At 40.0% G+C, this 19308-nt stretch overlaps 1 protein-coding gene across 1 annotated transcript in view; it reads left to right on the forward strand.

Annotated features, from left to right (window-relative positions):
- DNAH14 (dynein axonemal heavy chain 14) overlaps window positions 1–19308 on the forward strand; it is a 204829-nt gene that overhangs the window by 174588 nt on the left and 10933 nt on the right. The window contains 11 exon segments of the mRNA XM_067463629.1: window positions 645–854; window positions 1812–1909; window positions 3130–3286; window positions 6498–6708; window positions 7716–7818; window positions 9721–9948; window positions 10782–10979; window positions 11904–12100; window positions 13542–13723; window positions 15051–15247; window positions 16643–16755. Coding sequence (XP_067319730.1) covers window positions 645–854; window positions 1812–1909; window positions 3130–3286; window positions 6498–6708; window positions 7716–7818; window positions 9721–9948; window positions 10782–10979; window positions 11904–12100; window positions 13542–13723; window positions 15051–15247; window positions 16643–16755 — 1894 coding nt within the window.

The following is a 19308-nucleotide window of genomic DNA, read 5'->3' on the forward strand; positions in this document are numbered from 1 at the left end:
TGCTTATCTACACTAAAATTTAAAGCACTTCAAAGCTAGCTTCAAACTGCAGCAGCCAAACAGCAAATACCCACAAAAGTGCATGAAAGAACCTCCTTAATACGTATCAATGCTCTGTGATTTGTGTCACCGCTATAGACTTTAAACTAGTTTATACAGGATTTCCTGTATAATCATCTGCACAGCAAAAGCACTTTCTTCAGTACTGGTTTGAAACTACCTTAAAAAGTCATTGTAGATATGCCCAAGGTCTCCTAACTGTGAGGTGTTTTAACTTTGCATGATGGGTCTTCACTGAAAAGTAATACTGCTGTATCCATGAGGACTCTAGTAAGTTTGATTAGGATTCCAGCCTTTGAGACATTAAATTACCAAGAATTACATGGGATTTGTATAATGATAAGAATGGAGTAGATGGTTTTCTAAGTATCTGTTTAGTTTAAACTGAATTAATTCAAGATGGAAATGGATACAGCATGTTCATGTACTATATTAGCTGAAATCATTGGGGTGGGAGTGGCTCAGCAGAGGGAATGCCTAAGTAATGATCAGACTCAATATAATATGGTAATATCTGTTCTCTGGGTAAAAGTATTAAAAAGCAAACATGTGCCATTAAATCCATAATATTATTATTTGGTTAGGTTCATACACATTTACGACATCTCCTCCACCCCATTGGATTACTGAAATGACATGGAAAGAATGTCAGTACATGAGTACTCACATGCCAGCATTCAGCCTATTATGTGATTCCCTCTCATCAAATTCTCAGCAATGGAGATCTTTTCTGAACAGTCAGAACTTATATTACTTGATTAGTACATCTTATAGATCAGTGCCATTACAGCAAGGTAAGTGCTAAAATATAGTGATAAAACAGACAGTCATTATATTGTTTTGAGATTTTTGCATGCTTTTCACTTCTCTTTATGATCAAAAGTCTCAAAAGCAATACTACCCATGCAGTTCAACATGTCTGAAGTGTTGACTGTGGCAGGATGTCCAGCATATGTCTAGACATGGAACTTGGTTTCTGCACTTTCACACATGTTTTGCCCACCATCCAACAGTGCGCCTATCAACTGGGCAATTCCCATACACTGTACACAATTTTTTATGGATTTTCACCGCACTTCCATTTTTATAAACTAAAAATTCAATTACAGCTCACTGCTTGTAATGGGAGTTTACCACAGATGCCATTTTAACCGTTCACTACAGCTTGGCCATCTGTCTGAATTACTTAAAACTTAGTACATGTGCAGGAGAAACATCAGATTTCAAACATTCAGAAGTGCACTTTTCTATCTTTGTTAATGGTGGAAGGCCTTATTTTTAAATGGTTCTTTTCCTTTACTACAAAAAGGTTCATTCCTGCACAGAAAATGCTGTTTGCTATGCAGTAACTGCTGCAATGGGGATTTATTTATCATAAAATTTACACACGGTTGATTTTAATATAAGGAGCTATTTCTGTACAGAAAACATCATTTCATATGCAGGAATTAATGTTTCTATGTTGAAAATACAGAAAAGACTGTTTTAGCATGTTTTCACCACATGTGAATTTTATGCTGAATATGTCCCAAGCTTTTAAAACTGTATGATTTTCAAAGACTTTCATACAATGGCAATACGGTTGCTGAAATGACTTGCCATTTCCTTTGAGAAGAAATTTATTGAAGAATTACATCACTACTGTGGCTCTTACAATAGAGAGAGAGAGAGAGTGGTTACAATATTTGAATTGCATGACGGTTTAATTGGTTTCAATCTTTCCATAAAGTTGTATTTTTTATTTAAAGAAGTTTCAGACTCCCAGCTGAAAATACCAAGAGAAGATCAAGATAATGCACCTTTAATTTTTCCTTGGGATAAGCTTTCTTCATTTGAAAGACTTATCTTGGTAAGTTTTTTTAATTTGTTCTTATACAGGCTATTTTTGGTCAAGGTTAATTTGCAGCTTCATCGCTAACAATTTGTGGATAGTAGAACAAAATTCTTTGTTCATGATGGCAAATATTATGGACACACAGTTTGTGGATAGCAGAACACAAATTTGTGGATAGTAGAACAAACAATTCTATCAAGGGCTTCAACATTCTTTTCCAAGGAATTTTAAATCTCTTCATAATCTCATTTCTTCCAAAACATTTCAGTTGATTTCTATTGCTATGTAAAGCACCATGTGGAATTCAATTGAAATCTATTGGGCTACAAAAATAAATGTTTTTGTAGTCCCCTGAAAGTGCCAAATAGAGATTCAGGGGCTCCTTCGCAATGACCTGTCATAAAGAGGAATCCCAAAATATGAATGGAGAAACCTTCCATGAGTGGTGTTAATCCATCAACATAAATCAGATCCTGGATCCAACCAGATAATGATACTACATAAATATTTGGTCCTCCTTTTGGTGTTAATTTTTCTTTTGTCACACGTTTATGGTTATTATTTTGTATTATTCTGTTTATTTTAAAATGTTTTGTATTTAAGTTCGGGCACTGAATGTTTGCCTTTTTGTCTGTAAACTGCCCTGAGTCCCTTTGGGGAGAGAGGGCAGTCTACAAAAATTATTATTATTATTATTATTATTATTATTATTATTATTATATTACAAATACATTCCTTGGGTTATGCATTTTGGCTTACTATATCAGACTTCTACTTTGCTTTGCTTTGGAGGCTATAAATGTGGGTGCCCAATATCATTTTCACATTTAGTGAAATGCATTGTTGAGACTATCTTGGTGCCATTTGCTCTAGGAAAGGTCAAAGATCCACCTTTCCTCCTGAGCTCTCTGATCAAGGTATGGTAACATCAGTGGGTTTACCTAGAAGCATCATCACAGTCAGTCCACAGGCTAGATATCCCTGAGTTTAGATCCCAACCTGAGTTTAGAGTTTAGATCCTAATTGCCACCAAGTTAAACTGAAGATATGTGAATCCAAATCATACCCAGTCTATATATGAAACACATTACTTAGGCCTGTTTTCATTCAGGTGCAGATTTGTACCTCCATTGTGTCTGTGTTCTGAGAATGAAGGAGGCTAGAATCTGATGTAACCTTCAAGGTACCACTGAACTTTTTGTTTCTAATTAAATCTCTACTTAATTTTTTTCTAGATAAAAGTCCTTCGATTAGAAAGCTTAAACTGTGCAGTACGAGCATTTATAACTGAGAAATTGGGATCTAAATATCTTTGGACTGGAGGAATTGATTTCAAAACAATATATGAAGAATCTGATCCTACAACTCCTCTAATTCTGATTCATGCTCATGGTAAGTGCTGTATTGATTTAAGTATGTACAAGGAAACATATTTTTGAATTTATGTCTTCCTGTCTCTGAATATAAAAAAGGCTCCAATCCAGAAAAACAAATCCTAGGCATTTGTTTGTGCCATTAACAAAACATATGAAAATAAAAGATGAGAAAGTTTTTAAAAATAGGCTTACAATTTAAAAAAAAAATTTCAGCGTTGTAGCTATTTTTATTATATTTCTAAATGCTGAAATTGCAAAACAGTTAAAATGTAATTCCACACACAGATATTTCACAATTTTCAATCTGATTTTAATACTAGTTTCATTCAGGTCACATCTTAAGACATAAACATCAAACCAAGTTGTGAAAAAACTATACATGATAAAGGAAATCTGGGGTCATTTTTCAATCTTAGAACACCAATCTCCTATAAAACTATCATACATTATTTTAAAAGTTTTATGACTCTTAATTTTGAAGTCCTATGTAATTGGGAAGTCAATGTTAAATACATAATAAATCATTAAATAAAACAGAGATAATGGTAGATAAAATTGTGGTATGTAAATTTACTCAAGATTATTTTCAAATTGTTTTTAATAGATTTTATATTTTCTAAACATAGCATGCAATGTTATGTATTAAAATTATACTATATATAATGGGATTTGACATCTTATCCTGATGGAAGAGCACTAGAAACTTTAATATGTGCAAGAAAATGTGAAAGTGTATTTGCCAAATTGTTAATTAGCTTTAAATGAATTAATATTTACAGGCAGTTCCCAAGTTACAAACACCGGACTTACAAACAATTCATAGTTAAGAATAGGAGTGAGACAAATCTACCCCCCAGAAGGGAATTTCACTTCTGGGAGAGTTCTCATGGGGAAAAGGTGTCTGCCGAAGCTTTCTCACCAATCCTTGTTTCCACAACAAGCCAAAGTTTTCAAAATGCATTTATCACATGGAAAGTGAGGTGAAATCTTCAGAGCAGGGGCACAGACAACAAAACAAACACCACAGGGATGTTAAGCTTTCCTTATAGTATCCAGAACTATATGTGGGGACGGTGGGGTGGAACTGCAGGGTATTTAAGGCTGCTTTGCCCCCCTGCTGTGCTCTTTGCTTCCACATGCGGTAGGAGGCAGGTTCCTAATAGGAAATTAGGCCTTTCCCTCCTCGCTTCCCCCTTCCCCTTTTCCAGATAGTAGGGTTTCTATTGCTATATCTTTGCCCCAGGGATTCACCCTACTATTTGGGCAGTTCCTGTCCTTTGCATTTATTGGCAGGGATTTCCCAGCAAAGCATAAGGGCTGGGCTGAAAGTTTGGATGGCTGCACTAAGCAGAGTTCTCCTCTTGGGCTGACTCTAGAAAGGCACAACCTGTAGCAGAGGAAGTGTGCCCTCCCTCTCTCCCCCCTTTATAATAAACATTTAATAAGTTGTTTCCTGGGTGAGTCACACTCTCTCGGCCTCAAGTCATGATTGTGAGGTCATAGAGGAAGGTTGCAGACAACTCCTTCCTTTAAAACAACGAATTGTTGTCTGGAGGTAGTCACACTCTCTCGGCCTCAGGAAGACACAATTTCATTTTGTAAGTCTATATAAAATATAGAATGAACCATATAATGTAAATTATTTTGTGTTATGGAACTACTCTTCATGATTCGCTAAAAAAAAATTCAACACCCCCCACCCCATTTTTCTGTATATTTGTAGATTCTAAATTGTATACTAATGCTTTTATGTCAAACTGCTTTGAGTCCCCTTTGGGGAGATAAAGCGGGGCATAAATAAGTATAATAAATATAATAATAATAATAATAATAATAATAATAATAAATATAATAATAATAATAATAATAATAATAAATAATGATATCATAATACATATTAAACATATTTTCCCCTCTGCTCATAATGCAGTCTTGCTTTTAATTATCCCTCTGTGTCTCAGTTGAGATGAGGAGCTGCGATGGTGCAATGGGTTAAACTGTTGTGCTAGCTGAACTGCTGAACTCATGGTTGGATTGCTGACTTGAATTTTGCCGGTCCGAATCTGCGAGATGGGGTGAGCTCCCGTTTGTCAGCTCTAGTTTGTGGGGACATGGGAGAAACCTCCCAACAGGATTGTAACACATCCAGGAGTCCCCTGGGCAGCATCTGTGTAGACAGCCAATTCTCTCACAACAGAAGCAATTTGCAGTATGTTTTCAAGTTGCTTCTGACACAATAAAAAATTGAGAGAGAAAAGCAGGATAGAAATCATCAATAGCAGCAGCAGCATCTCTTCCTAACTGTTATCTATAACCCACACTCCCTCTCTATTTCTTTCAACCTCACTCACACTACATGCCTCCTACATCACATAGTTTATCTCACTCAATATTCCCAACCACCCCCATTTGTACAAAAATACACATTCACTATCTTTCATTTCATACTTGTTGAGGTCTCAAACATATCTGAAACTATTTATCTCACAAATACTCTGCCAAAGAGCACAACAGGAATGAATGTCAGCAAATGTAACATTATTTGAACTGTGGTGTTGGAGAAAGTTCTGAGAGTGCCTTGGACCGCCAGAAGATCCAACCAGTCAATACTTCAGGAAATAAAGCCCAACTGCTCATTGGAGGGAAGGATAGTAGAGGCAAAGCCGAAGTACTTTGGTCACATCATGAGAAGACAGGAAAGCTTGGAGAAGGCAGTGATGCTGGGGAAATGGAAGGAAAAAGGAAGAGGGGCCGACCAAGGGCAAGATGGATGGATGGCATCCTTGAAGTGACTGGATTGACCTTGAAGGAGCTGGGGGTGGTGACGTCCAACAGGGAGCTCTGGCGTGGGCTAGTCCATGAGATCACGAAAAGTAGGAAACGACTGAACAAATGAACAACAACAACAACAACAACAACATTATAACCATAAAATATAGTATAGTATGTTAGGTCTCTGCTCATTCTCGTGATGGCCAGGAGAAACAATCTATTACAATTGGGTTTTACCCCCACACTCCAATTGTAATGGATTGCTCCTCCTGTCATCCCAGAATGAACCTTCATGGTAAGTATAATTTCTCATTTTATAATGCAACATGATTACTTAAAATATTATGTCCAAATCATTTCTTATCACAATGTGTTAAGGTGGTATATTTCTATGTACATGTAAAAAAGGTTTCCGAAAGTAGATCTAAACAGCTGCTATTACACATATTACACAGGAGTAGACATTGCAGCTGTCCTACTGCGCCTTGCCCAGGAAATAAAAGGAAGCACACAACATGTGAAAATGATATCTCTGGGACGTGGTCAAGGAAGCAAAGCTGAAGAATTGATATACAAATCACAGATACTGGAGGGGCAGTGGACATTCCTTCAGAATTGTCATCTTGCCGCTTCATTTATGCCTAGACTCTGCACAATTGTTGATTCGTAAGTCCTATTTCAGATTCTGAGGGCTATACCTTTACACGTGGTAAGATGAAACACAATCAGATACGAGATAAGTTGTTTATATTTGAGGGGATGATGGGATATCACAATGTTTGGTATAAGGTGGTAGGATTATTATTATTATTATTATTATTATTATTATTATTATTATTATATTATAACTTTATTTGTACCCCGCTAGCATCTCCCGAAGGACTCGATGCGGCTTACATAGGCCAAGGCCTCAAAACACCATACAACAATACAATACCTAAAGCAAATTAAAAACAGTTAAGCAGTATAACAACAAACATAAACAATACATCCAGACACTATAAAACTGGGCCGGGCCAGAGTAATGGGTACAAGATTAAAAGTGCTGATGTGGCAGGAGGTATGTAGGATTATAAAGTAAGTGCAGTGTGCGGTGTGCAGCAATCTTAGTTCTACTAAAGTGCTTCTAGGACTTGGTATTGGAGATTCCTAATCTGAGAAGGCACATCAGAACAGCCAAGTCTTCAAGTTCTTTCTGAAGACTGCCAGCGTAGGGGCCTGTCTAAGATATTTTGGGAGGGCGTTCCAGAGTCGGGGGGCCACCACAGAAAAGGCCCTGTCTCGAGTCCCCACCAAGCGTGCTTGTGACGCAGGCGGGATCACGAGCAGGGCCTCTCCAGATGACTGAAGTGAACGCGTGGGTTCGTAGACGGAGATGCGGTCACGCAGGTAGGGTGGTCCCAAACCGTTCAGGGCTTTGTAGGTAAGCACCTGCACCTTAAATTGGGCTCGGAAAATAAACAGCAGCCAATGGAGCTCCTTGAACAGGAGGGTTGACCTCTCTCTGTAATGAGCCCCGGTTAACTTCCTGGCTGCTGCCCGTTGGATACATTTGCTCTTATACTATGTTTTGAACAGAATAATTCTTAATTAAATAGCAGTGAACTTGGTACAATACAGTATAGCATCTTCTTTTTATGGTAATGTTGTTATAAAACATGTTTAATCCACAGGTTGAGACAAGCATATAGAAATACAGACCCTAATTTTAGACTGTGGTTAAGTTCAATACCAGATACTTCCTTTCCTACATACATCTTGAGAAATGGCTTGAAGGTAAGTCTTCAAATAATCCCCACATCCAGACAAATAATTCAGATATTTTAGGGTGATTTTTTTTTTTTTAGACAATCAGCTCATAAAGTAAGAGAAAAGCACCGTGATATTTGTTTTTCACCCTTTGGTCTGCAAAAACATGTTTTGAAATATTCTGAAACTGAGCTTTGTTGGTGGAAGCCACCTCCATCCTCAATTTTGTGTGTACTCAGAGGGGATGACTACATACATAAATTCTTCATCATCTATTAACACAGCCATTTCAACTAGATTGTTCTCTTCCATAGCTGTGCAAATATTTGCTGTTTGTTTGTTTGTTTATTAAAATATTTCTATCCTGCCCTCTGTTATGAGATCTCATGGTGTCATACAATTAAAATAATTTAATTTTTGAGTTAAACAGTTAAAAACTATTACAAAGAAAAATAGATTTATTTCAATTTGACAAAAATCACAATGTTTCATCACCATTGTTGTTACTTTTTTCCATTATGGTTTGTTTACTCTTTTCTTATGCCCTCATGTGCCACATACATTTCACCTGTGTCATAGTGTATCTCTTTGACCCTCTTTTACTCTTTAGTGGTAGATGTTCACATATGCATAAGACCCCATATATGCATAAACTGAAGTAAAAAATGTCAAGGTAACCCCTTTATAACCCCTCCACTGTGAACTGTGCTCATCTCCTACTCATACATACACTGATTATTTCTGTTCTGTTACGCGCTGGGCCTGTAACAGCTGTACTTTTTTATAGGACGTATACTTTAAGCCCAGCGGGAAGCCAGGGGCGCCTCAAAGAGAGGTTCTCAGGGATTTTTCTGAAGTGATGGTCTTTAGAGTCTTTAATGATGCAACAAAGTCTTTATTATGGAACAAACAACAAATCTTCAATGGTTCAAACAACACTTCAAGGCTTTCATAGTCTAGTCCTCAATGGGTTGGTACCTGACTGATTAACTAAACTTTCTCTGTAGGAAAAACCCTTTTTAACCTCTCCCAGGCTGCTTTCTATCTATGCCTCATCGGTGTGGGACCTACTGCCGACTCCAAATGCGTCTGGGTATCGAGTAGACCTACCAGCTGAGGCTTGAAGATAATTCAGCTGGAGTTCCGTGGATCTGTAATGCTGTTCTCCCTTCGAGAATTCTTAGAAACTTCAGGGCTGTTCCCTCTGATGCTGTGAGGCTGAGAGGCTGTGAGCTCTCAGCCAGAGCTTTTGGGACTTTTCTCCTGGAAATTTTGCTTCTGTATCCCCGGATGTTATTTTTTCCCTGGATGGTTAGTTCCCCTGGATGCTCTTGAGAAAGGAAGCTTTTCTATGGGATGAGCTGGTCTACGTCCTATAGTTTAGCTTCCTTGTGTGAGACTGCCCAAAAAATGGCTCCTTTCCCTTCCAGAGCCCTGAACAAGGGGCAGAACCAAAGCTTAATTATGATGGACAGGAGGCCTGCCCTATGACTGCAAACAGATAACAGAAAGAAAAGAAAGTTGGAGCTCCTGGTACAGCCGTACCAGCACAGTTTCAACAACTCTAATAGTGTTTGGTTATTTATATATCCAGACAGACTGGAAAAAAAGATAGTGGGAACATGTTTGCCAGACTGTCAAGCCACCTACTCTACCTTCCCATCACCCCACCCCTCCCATTCCACCCTAATTTGGTGCACAGAGTACATGTGTAAAAAAGCCCCCCCCCCCCCCCGAGAAAATAGAGAATGAAAAGTCTGAGGTTTTAAAACTGCATTAAGGCATCTGGGTTTCAAAAAGAAATGTTTTTACTTTGAAACAGAGAAACGTTCCATTTTAATTAAATACATGAAGGGTCATATAATTCAATATATATTAATTCTGTTGAAGTCTTATTTCAGCCATGAATTGTCTGCTTGTTTTCTAAAGATGGTTATAGAGCCTCCCCAAGGACTGAAGGGAACATTGCTTCAGACATTTGGATTGGGTGGTACTGAATTGGTAACAGAAGCCATATTCAATAAGACTTCCTGTGGGCCATCATGGAAAACATTACTCTTTAGTCTATGTTTCTTCAATGCTGTAGTTCATGAGAGAAAGAAGTATGGAGCTTTGGGCTGGAATATTCCATATGAATTTAGTTCTTCAGATCTGGAGGTATGTGAAATAGCTGATTATAATACATCTCATAACCAAGGGAGCAAATCTCAAGTTTTTATTTACTCACAGGAGTGTCCTGAACCAGAATGCTCTTGCTGGCAGAAATAAGGGAAAGGCAATATTTGCTTATTCCCTTCCCTCTGCGGCCTCAGGATCATCTCCCCGACTCTTTTATAGGACCCAGCAAACTTCTAGAGCACATGGGCAGGCAGGGATACACATAGAGAACCGGCAGAGATAATCACACATGTTCCAACAGTGGAAAAGGGTTTGCTGGGCCCTATAGAAGAGTCAGAGAGATGATGGGTTGCTGAATTTACTGATGAAGCATTCCCTTTCATTGATGGGAGGCACCCATTGGAGCCAAGTGGATTCAAACTATATCTGGCAATGCACCTTTTCAAACTATGCCTGGCAACATATACAACAGTAATTGGTGATGTTTATGGTATCTGTTCATTTTCTTTTCATTTTACTCTGCTACCAGAATAACTATCTGAGTTAGATAATGTAGTTGATACAGGTGGATTTTCTGTTTGTCCTGCTGGACCTCTCAGCAGCTTTTGATACCATCAACCATAGCATCCTTCGGGGTCGCCTCTCTGGGTTGGAGTTTGGGGACACTGTTTTAGGGTGGCTCCAATTTTTCTTGGCGGTGAACTCAGGTGATGATGGGTGGAAGTGTCTGACACCCGCTGTCCAAGAAACACAAATCCAGCATTCCTTCGGGCATAAAGAGCTAGTTACATGGTTTGGGGGATTGCAGCCTGTGACTTATACACACAAGAGTTGGGAGAGAGGGAGAATTCTCATGACTTTTTCTTCCCAAGATTTCCATCCACATACTGGAGCTACTTCTACAAAACCAAAAAGAGATTCCTTGGGCAGCATTGAATTATCTGACTGGAGAAGTGGCATATGGGGGTCGTGTAACTGATCAATGGGACCGTCGGTGCTTGCTTAGCATTTTGGACAATTTTTACAACCCATCTGTATTGCAAGAAGATTTTGCTTATTCTGCGGACTGGGTAGGGGAAACATTTTTTATAACACAACTACTTAAATATATAGTGGATAAAGATTGATATGATAATTTTGGTGAGTCGCTCCTGTCCATAGTGCTAAGGCCTTTGGGCGGAAGTGGAGTTGAGGTGGCAGCGGGAATGGAGGGAAGCTGCTGGAAGCCGAGGCCATGCTTCCATTAGTAGAAGTAGGAGGCCTCGGGTGGGAAAGAAGCGAAGTGGCAGAGGCTGCAGGAGGAGAGTCTTTGCCGCAGGCAGTGGTGGTAGTGGCTAGTGGGCGGCCGTGTCCCCCAGGCTTTTTGGCCATTTCTGAACCGCCGTCTTTGACTCCAGCCTTGGTTGTCGCCATCATGGTGCTCCGGAAAGCCCCATCCCTAATGGAGCAGAGCGTGCTGGGTGGGAGGGGCAAAAGCAAATGGAATGAGTGGTGAGGAAGGGTGGTTGGGGATGACTTTGTGCACATGCACTGTGTTGTCTTGTACTTTTCAAGGATTTTAAAGTTATTTTGCTTTTTTTGGGAGGGGGAGCGTATTTTGATTGTTGGTCATACCTTGAGTTGTGAGGCTTTTTTGACCCATTTTTTCTCATTTGGCCCAGAGTTTTTTGGGTTTTTTTGGGCGTCCTCACAACGAACAGAACCTTTTTATAGATTTAAAACATTTATATTCTGCCCTTCTCACCCCAACATATAAACGGCAAATATTCAATGCCGGGACATAAATAGACTATACACATGCATAAACATTAAAATCATTAAAATCATTTGTCTCAACATTAAAATCTGCATCAAATCTGGTAGCATGGTGAGGTTTCTTATTGCTACCTTATTGCACTGTCCCAAAAGTTCGGTTCCACAGCCAAGTTGATAGATTCAACATCACTTTACAGTTGTGTATGTAAAAAATAAAGTCTTCATCTATTATTTTGCAGGTGTATCGACCTATATCTGAAAAAGATACTTTAAAAGACTGCCGAGCCTATCTACGATCTCTACCAGAGGCTGATTCTCCAGAACTCTTTGGAATGCATTATTGTGCTGAAAAAGCATACTTAAAATCTCAAGCACAGTTGTTTGTTGAGTCAATTGTTACTACTCAGCCGGCAATCAGCACAGACACCATTATTAGGTCACTGTTGCTCTAGTTTTAGATATGGTCATGTTCCAGATGACTAAGCATGCTCAAAGGCCACTAATTTCATTCTTTATCAGCATCCTCTAAATCAATCCCCTAATTTTCTAGCTTTCCTAGATTACATCTTTGTATGGAAAGAGCAGTGAAATTGCCAAGTGAGGCCATGCAACAACATTGTTATATTGCAGAAAGCTTCTGTACAGGGCTCCAGTCACTACCTTCTGTTTTACCTCCCCCACCTCCCCAAACACTCATCATTTCATGCCCACTAAGTATACTCAGCCCTCAGAGGCCTGTTTAGAAGTGGTATCTTCTTCTAGTTTGGATTCTTAGAGTAGATAAAGTAGATACATATGCACAGTCTTAGCTACATTGAAGTACTGGATTTTACAATTCCTTTCTTTAGCCATCTGTCTTGCTTTTCGACTGAAATCTGCTTTTTGACTTTTATCATATTATTTTATTCCATTATCCTTTTCATTTAGTTATCATTATCTCAGTATACCAAGATTCAATGCATTACTGAACTCTTTTTTTTTTTAGCTGAACTCCTCCCAATACATCTTTCCTTTGTATATGGATGGATGTATATGTCACATGTATGAGGGAGAGAAAGAGAGAATGAATGTCATTTATTACTGGATGCTGGCTATGACTTCAATGTGATTGCCAGCACTCACTTGTGTCGATCCAAAAGCTAGATGCAATTTGCATTTAAATATTTATAAGATTCATTTAGGATGAATGTCATCATTACTCATATTGAGAAATGCACGGTAACATGTATACTTAAAACACAGATAATGAAACCCACACAAATGGTGAAAAGCTCAATTGACCAGGTTGTGGGCATTGGGGATACACTGACATCCACCCAACCCACTACATTTGTGTCATTTTCTTCTACACAGTCCTCCTCCATACTTAAGTTGAATATCTTTGCTTTAGAATAAAGTGAAGGTATAATTTTGAAAACAAATCACATTGTAGAGAGGATTTCGGATGGGAGGCAATCTGAGAAACATTGTGCACATTCACCATATCCCTTGTTCTAAAGCAAACATGCTTGTTTTGATGGGTCTTTTTGCCACCACAACAACATTGTGATTCTAGATACTGGAGCAAGAAATTCAACAATGGGATCTCTTGATAAACCCAAAAAATGTCTGGGAAGAGAGCATAGTTGTTACTAACTGCTTTCAAGTTGACTTTCATTTATGATGATCCTTTGATTGAGAGACCTTTACAAATCATGCTATCATCAACAACCTGATCAGGACTTGACTAAATTTAATTTATTCACATCACAGGTTCTTGCAGGACTAGGGATCTCTCTTTAACAATAGTGGGCAGCAAGCTATGAAAAAGTGTATTAAACTTGTAAATTTGCAGTAATAATTGTAGCTATGTTTGTTTCTGTCCTACCCTGTAATAGTGGTGGAAGAAGCCAGGATGAAATCATACTGGAAATAGTATCAGACATTTTAATTAAATTACCACTAATTGTAGAGGATGTTGGACAGGCACCTGAAAGTGAAGGTGAAACCAAAGAGAAAATTACATTCAGAAGCTTCAAGTTGGGTCCAGTTTGGGCTGCATTTGTGAAAGCTGCAGAAGGTAAGAGGGCTCATATAATTTCAAGTTGGAATAAATGTCATTGGCCATAGAATAAAAGGAGATTATAAAGCTTTCCAGAGTGTTAAATTATTCCATCATATATAGAAAAATGTTTACTAGCAGATTTATAAGTTTTGGCACTGCGGATGTGAGTGTGGCAATATAAATGGTGATTTTGTGCCGTTACTAGAATAACTCAGAGCTAAAATCCTAAGAATAGCTGCTGCTCTCAAGGTAAACAAGGACATGTTGTTGGCACCACTTGCTCATGCATTTGGAATCGATGCACAATAGATGAATCAATGCACAAGGCAACTCTGCTTTTGCAGTCTTGACTAGACTGCTGATGTTATGCATCAGATAAAAATGTCAATCTGCTTGGATAGGGGACCTTACATATGTGTAAGACATCCTCAAAATTCGAGCCATCGCATTGCCTCCCCTTCAGGTAAATGCGATGGTACATTAAACAGCTGGCAGTTTACTGCCATTAAGTAATGGTCTGGCTCTCCACTGTGATGCAACCTTCTATGTTTGCTAACAGTAGGATCAGCTCTGCCAAATATTAAATTTAACTGTCTAGAGCAGGGGTTTGCAAACTTTTCCAGTCAAAGAGCCCTTTTTGAAGCAAAGGTTTCTAGTGGAGCCTCAAGAAATGTGTATATATTATATATTATATTATGTATATAGTATATATATATAAAAGACATGGGCAAACCTTTTGACACATTGTGTTTTAAAATTTGACATAAAGGCCAGGCCAGTGGCAAATGGATGGAAAGCCTTTGTAATAATAGTAATAGGATTAACCCAAGGGGCCATCCAGTCCTATCCCCTTCTGCCCTGCAGGAAAAGCACAATCCAGGCACCCCCAACCGATGGCCAACCACCTTTGTTGTAATAATAATAATAATAATAATAATAATAATAATAATAATAATAATAGAAACCCCTGGGGCCATCCAGTTCATTACCCTTCTGCCATGCAAGAAAAGCACAATCAAAGCACCCCCTGAGTAGTGGGAGGGAAATGGGGTTTTGGAGGCAAGGAAGGTGAGGGGGAAAGGATCTGGGTGACAAGGGAGGCAGGAGGAAAAGGCTTTTGGTAGCAAAGGGGCCAAGGGAAAAAGGCTTTGGGCGGCAAGAGAGGTGGAGGGAGGGGAGGAGCAGGAAAGAGGAGGGAAAACTTACGAGGGGGAGGAAGCAGGGAGGAGGGAACTGCAAAGCTCCTAAATATGCTTCGCAGAGTCTGCAGAGCTCTGTGGAGCACACTTTGAGAACTACTGGTCTAAAGCGCATCCTGTGGGGCTTTTTTGTTTCCCTGTAGGTCCTGATTCTTTTACCAGCTCAACTTTTCTAACTGTCTTGCAACAGGAGATAGACCAATATAATAATTTGCTATCCATAATTATTCAATCCTTACATACACTTCAGCAAGGTATAAGAGGTGATATAATTTTCACCGCGGGACTCGAGGAGCTTTATAATTCAATATTGAAAGCCAAAGTGCCTGAACAGTGGCAGGTAGGTGAATGGTTATTTACTTGACTTTTGAAGAATACAAAATATGCTTGTGGTCTCTCTTCTGCAGCTGATGGACAAGAATTTATTGTTGCACTTCAAAACCAGAGTGTAGTTTTTAAAATGACAGCTCCAATAATTTCCCAAGCAATATGGCCACTGAGACTGCAACTTACCCATTGGCCTTGCAGGCTGCCGATTTCTGGTAATTGTAGGGGAACATGGGGTAGGGGTTCAAAACCAGGGCTGGCAGACATGACCATGAAGGATGTGTGCCATTCAAAGGTCACACTTTCCCCCACTGTTTCCATAAACAAATAGACACAAGGCTAAATCAGAGTCCTACAATGCTATCTTTGGAAAACAATCTTCACAGCAGATAGTACAAAGCTCTTAAAATGACTTATTTTATCAACTGATTTTTTTTCCCCGTCTGTGGTTTCAATTTTTTTTTCTAATGTCTTGAATTAGAAGTCTGTTCCAAGAATAATGATCTCAAGCAATAATTTCAGCCCAACCAATCCATTTCTAATGGATAGAACAAAAGGCCTGTCCTAAGTGCTGCTGGAAAATACACACTGGGACACATCTGGAATGATCAAGAGCAATTCAAGTTTAGAATTTGCTCAAAATCCACACCAAAAATGGTTATACAGTGCATTTTACGTCAGAAAGTCGGCGGTAGAATCCAAATCTCCCTTACATGCATTCTTTCATAAAAGAACACCTAACTTCTAGCCTCTGCACTGTTGAACACGTTCTGTAAAGCAGAAAACTTTAGAAGTCACCAAGAGTGCATCTACAATAGCTCTGTCTTTGTGTGATATGTGATGTTATTTTATGTGCTGTGTTTAATAATGTTTAATGTTTTATCAGGGGAGGGTCAATTTTGATGTTTTATACTGTTTTTATCGATGGCATTGATAAAACACTGTGAACCACCCTGAGTCCCCTTTGGGATTGAGAAGGGCAGTATACAAATATCGCAAATAAAATACATAATAATAATACACTGTAGAATCAGTTTTGTGGATATCTAAATGTTGTACTTTGGGGAGGCAGCAGCACTATCTGGCAGAGAAGACTAAATACCTTGTAAAACTACAGCTCCCATGATTCCACAGTATCGAGCCATGGCAATTAGTGGTATCAAACTGCATTAATTCTACAGCCTAGATATGGCCCAAGGTAAGGATGATTAAGATATGATGAATGGACTATTTGGCTGCCTCATCTGTTACCACATTTTATTTGGGCAGATATCTCCATTTCCCTCACTGCTCTATATGCCTCCATCCTTGAAGGTAAACTACTTTTCCATGAGTGAGAGTAATGTATATGGACGTATTTAATTTGTAAAAAATATGTAATTGCATCTTATGTACTATTTCACAAAAGCAACATTCCTACGAATCACACAAACCTCTGGGATCCTGGATTGATGACCTTATTGTACGAGTGAATTTCTTTGCCATGTGGGCTAATCGTGTTATCACCTTTATGAAGTCAAGGTAAAATGCGAAATACTGAAATAATTTCAATTCCACCAACATATAAATATTAGGATGTTTGTTTAGCAAAACTTTGATATATCAAGAAATTAGTTCTGAATGGTAAGATTTGCAATAGATACTGTGAAAAGTAGTTGAAATTGTCCACCTGATGCCTCCTGAATAGCCAAATTCTTCTTTTAGATCAAGTTTTAAACACTGTAAAGTTTAAAACAGTATAACTCTGTATTCCATAAGGGATACGTTCCAAGACTAACCATGGATACATGGAAGGTTGCTTACCTGTAACCGTAGTTTCCCTAGTGGTATGCTGTGAATCCGCACTAATGGTAACCTTCTGCGCATGCGCAACATAGCTCGGAAATCTTCAGTTAAAATTTTGAAAAGGACGGCGGTTGGCCCCGCGCACACTCCCCATGATGCTATAAATAGGCCGCGGAAGGCTAACCGCCTCAGTTCTCTTCGGCCGCAACAGTTGCTCAAAGAGGAGGCATGACAAACTGCGGGGAGGATGGGCGGGGCCGTGCGGATTCACAGCATACCACTAGGGAAACTACGGTTACAGGTAAGCAACCTTCCATTTTCCCTGCGTGGCTATGCTGTGAATGCGCACTAATGGTAATAGACTACCAAGCTACTCACCGTGGCTGGTGGGTGTCATGCCACCGCAGAAAAAAGCACAGCTCGACCAAAAGAAGCATCCTTCTTCGATGTCAAGTCGAGCTTGTAGTGTGTCACAAATGTCATAGGCGTAGACCACGTGGCCGCACGACAGATAGCTTCTAACGACACACCCTTCATAAAAGCCGTTGACGTGGATTGTGCCCTTGTCGAATGGCCTCTAATTCCAAGCGGGAGTTCCCGTCCTGACCTCTGATATGCTAACTTGATAACTGAAACAAGCCAAGCCGACAGTCGTTGTGAGGATACAGGAAGACCCAAAGAGTCTTGGCGATATTTTATGAACAGCCTAGGTGTTTTTCTTATGTCTTTAGTCCGATCAAGATAGAAAGCAATAGCTCTCCGTACATCTAGCAAATGGAGCCTCCGCTCCAGTGGGGAGGATGGCTCTTGAAAGAAAGCTGGTAACACAAGTTCCTGAGACATGTGGAAGTTAGATGTCACTTTGGGCAAGAACGAGATGTCTGTGCGCAGCACTACCTTGTCCTTATGGAGACGGAGATATGGTGGGTCAGCTCTGAGAGCACACAACTCGCTCACCCGTCTGGCCGACGTGATTGCCACTAAGAAGGAAACTTTCCATGTCAAGTGGGACATTTGGCACGTAGCCATCGGTTCATATGGAGGGCCCTGGAGAGATTCCAATACTAATTCCAGACACCATGATGGGGCGATAGGGTTAACCACTGGCCTTATATTCCCCATCCCCTTCAAGAAAAGCTTAATATAGTAGTCTGTAAAGAGGGATGGTAGGCCCTGCTGCCTTCTGTACCACGATACTGCGGCTAGGTAACACTTCACTGATGATAATGTATATCCTGAGTCCATTAAAGAACCAAGAAATTCCAGCACCTCTGTTACTGGTGCCGTAACTGGATCTTTCCCTCTCGATTTCACAAATTCCGTGAAGCGCTTCACCTTGTAAGCATATGAGCGTTTGGTTGATGGTTTATGAGCCGCATCCAACACCTCCTTAACTTTTTCAGACAGTTCACTGTTTAACCCTGGAGCAGTATCCTCCACGCCGTCAATTTTAAGGTGTGGACGTCGGGATAGAGTACTTTGCCATTCTGTGTTGTTAAGAGGTCCGCTCTGGCCGGCAGACGTTTGTATACACCCTGTGACATTTCCAAAAGTGCTGCGAACCATGGTTGCCGAGGCCACCACGGCGCAATTAGAATACAGTTGCTCCTCTCCTTTCGCAGCTTCGTGACTACCTTGAGTAACAGGGGGAACGGCGGAAAAGCATACAGGTAGTTCTTTGTCCATCTCAGAACAAAGGCATCCCCCAGACAACCCTGATTGAGGTTGGGTCGCTTGCGTGCACAATACTGGGGACACTTCGTGTTCTCCTGGGACGCGAAGAGATCTACGCTCGGCGTTCCCCATGAATTGAAGAGAAGTTGCAATTCGTCCTGATTGAGGGACCACTCGTGGACTGACAGAGGAGATCTGCTGAGCCCATCCGCTAGTACATTTTCTTTCCCTGGTAGGTGAACTGCCACTAAGTAAATGTTCCTGGCCACACACCACTCCCAAATATGAATTGTGTGGTCTATCAGTTCCTGTGACCTGGTACCCCCTTGCTTGTTTATATAAAACATTGTGGTCGTGTTGTCCGTCACCACCTGCACCACCTGACCAAGCAGAGCATGTTCGAAAGACTTTAGGGCCTTCTCCACTGCCATAAGCTCTAACACATTGATGTGTGACATTGCTTCTTCTGGGGACCATACGCCCTGGGCTGTGAGTCCCTCGAAATGCGCCCCCCAACCATGCATGGAGGAATCGGTGGTGATGACCCTTGATGGTTCGGGGAATTGGAAGGGATGGCCTGCCCGAACGTTGGCAGGGTCCGACCACCAACTGAGG

This window comes from Anolis sagrei, chromosome 1, assembly GCF_037176765.1.
Source record: "Anolis sagrei isolate rAnoSag1 chromosome 1, rAnoSag1.mat, whole genome shotgun sequence".
Lineage (NCBI taxonomy): Eukaryota > Metazoa > Chordata > Lepidosauria > Squamata > Dactyloidae > Anolis > Anolis sagrei.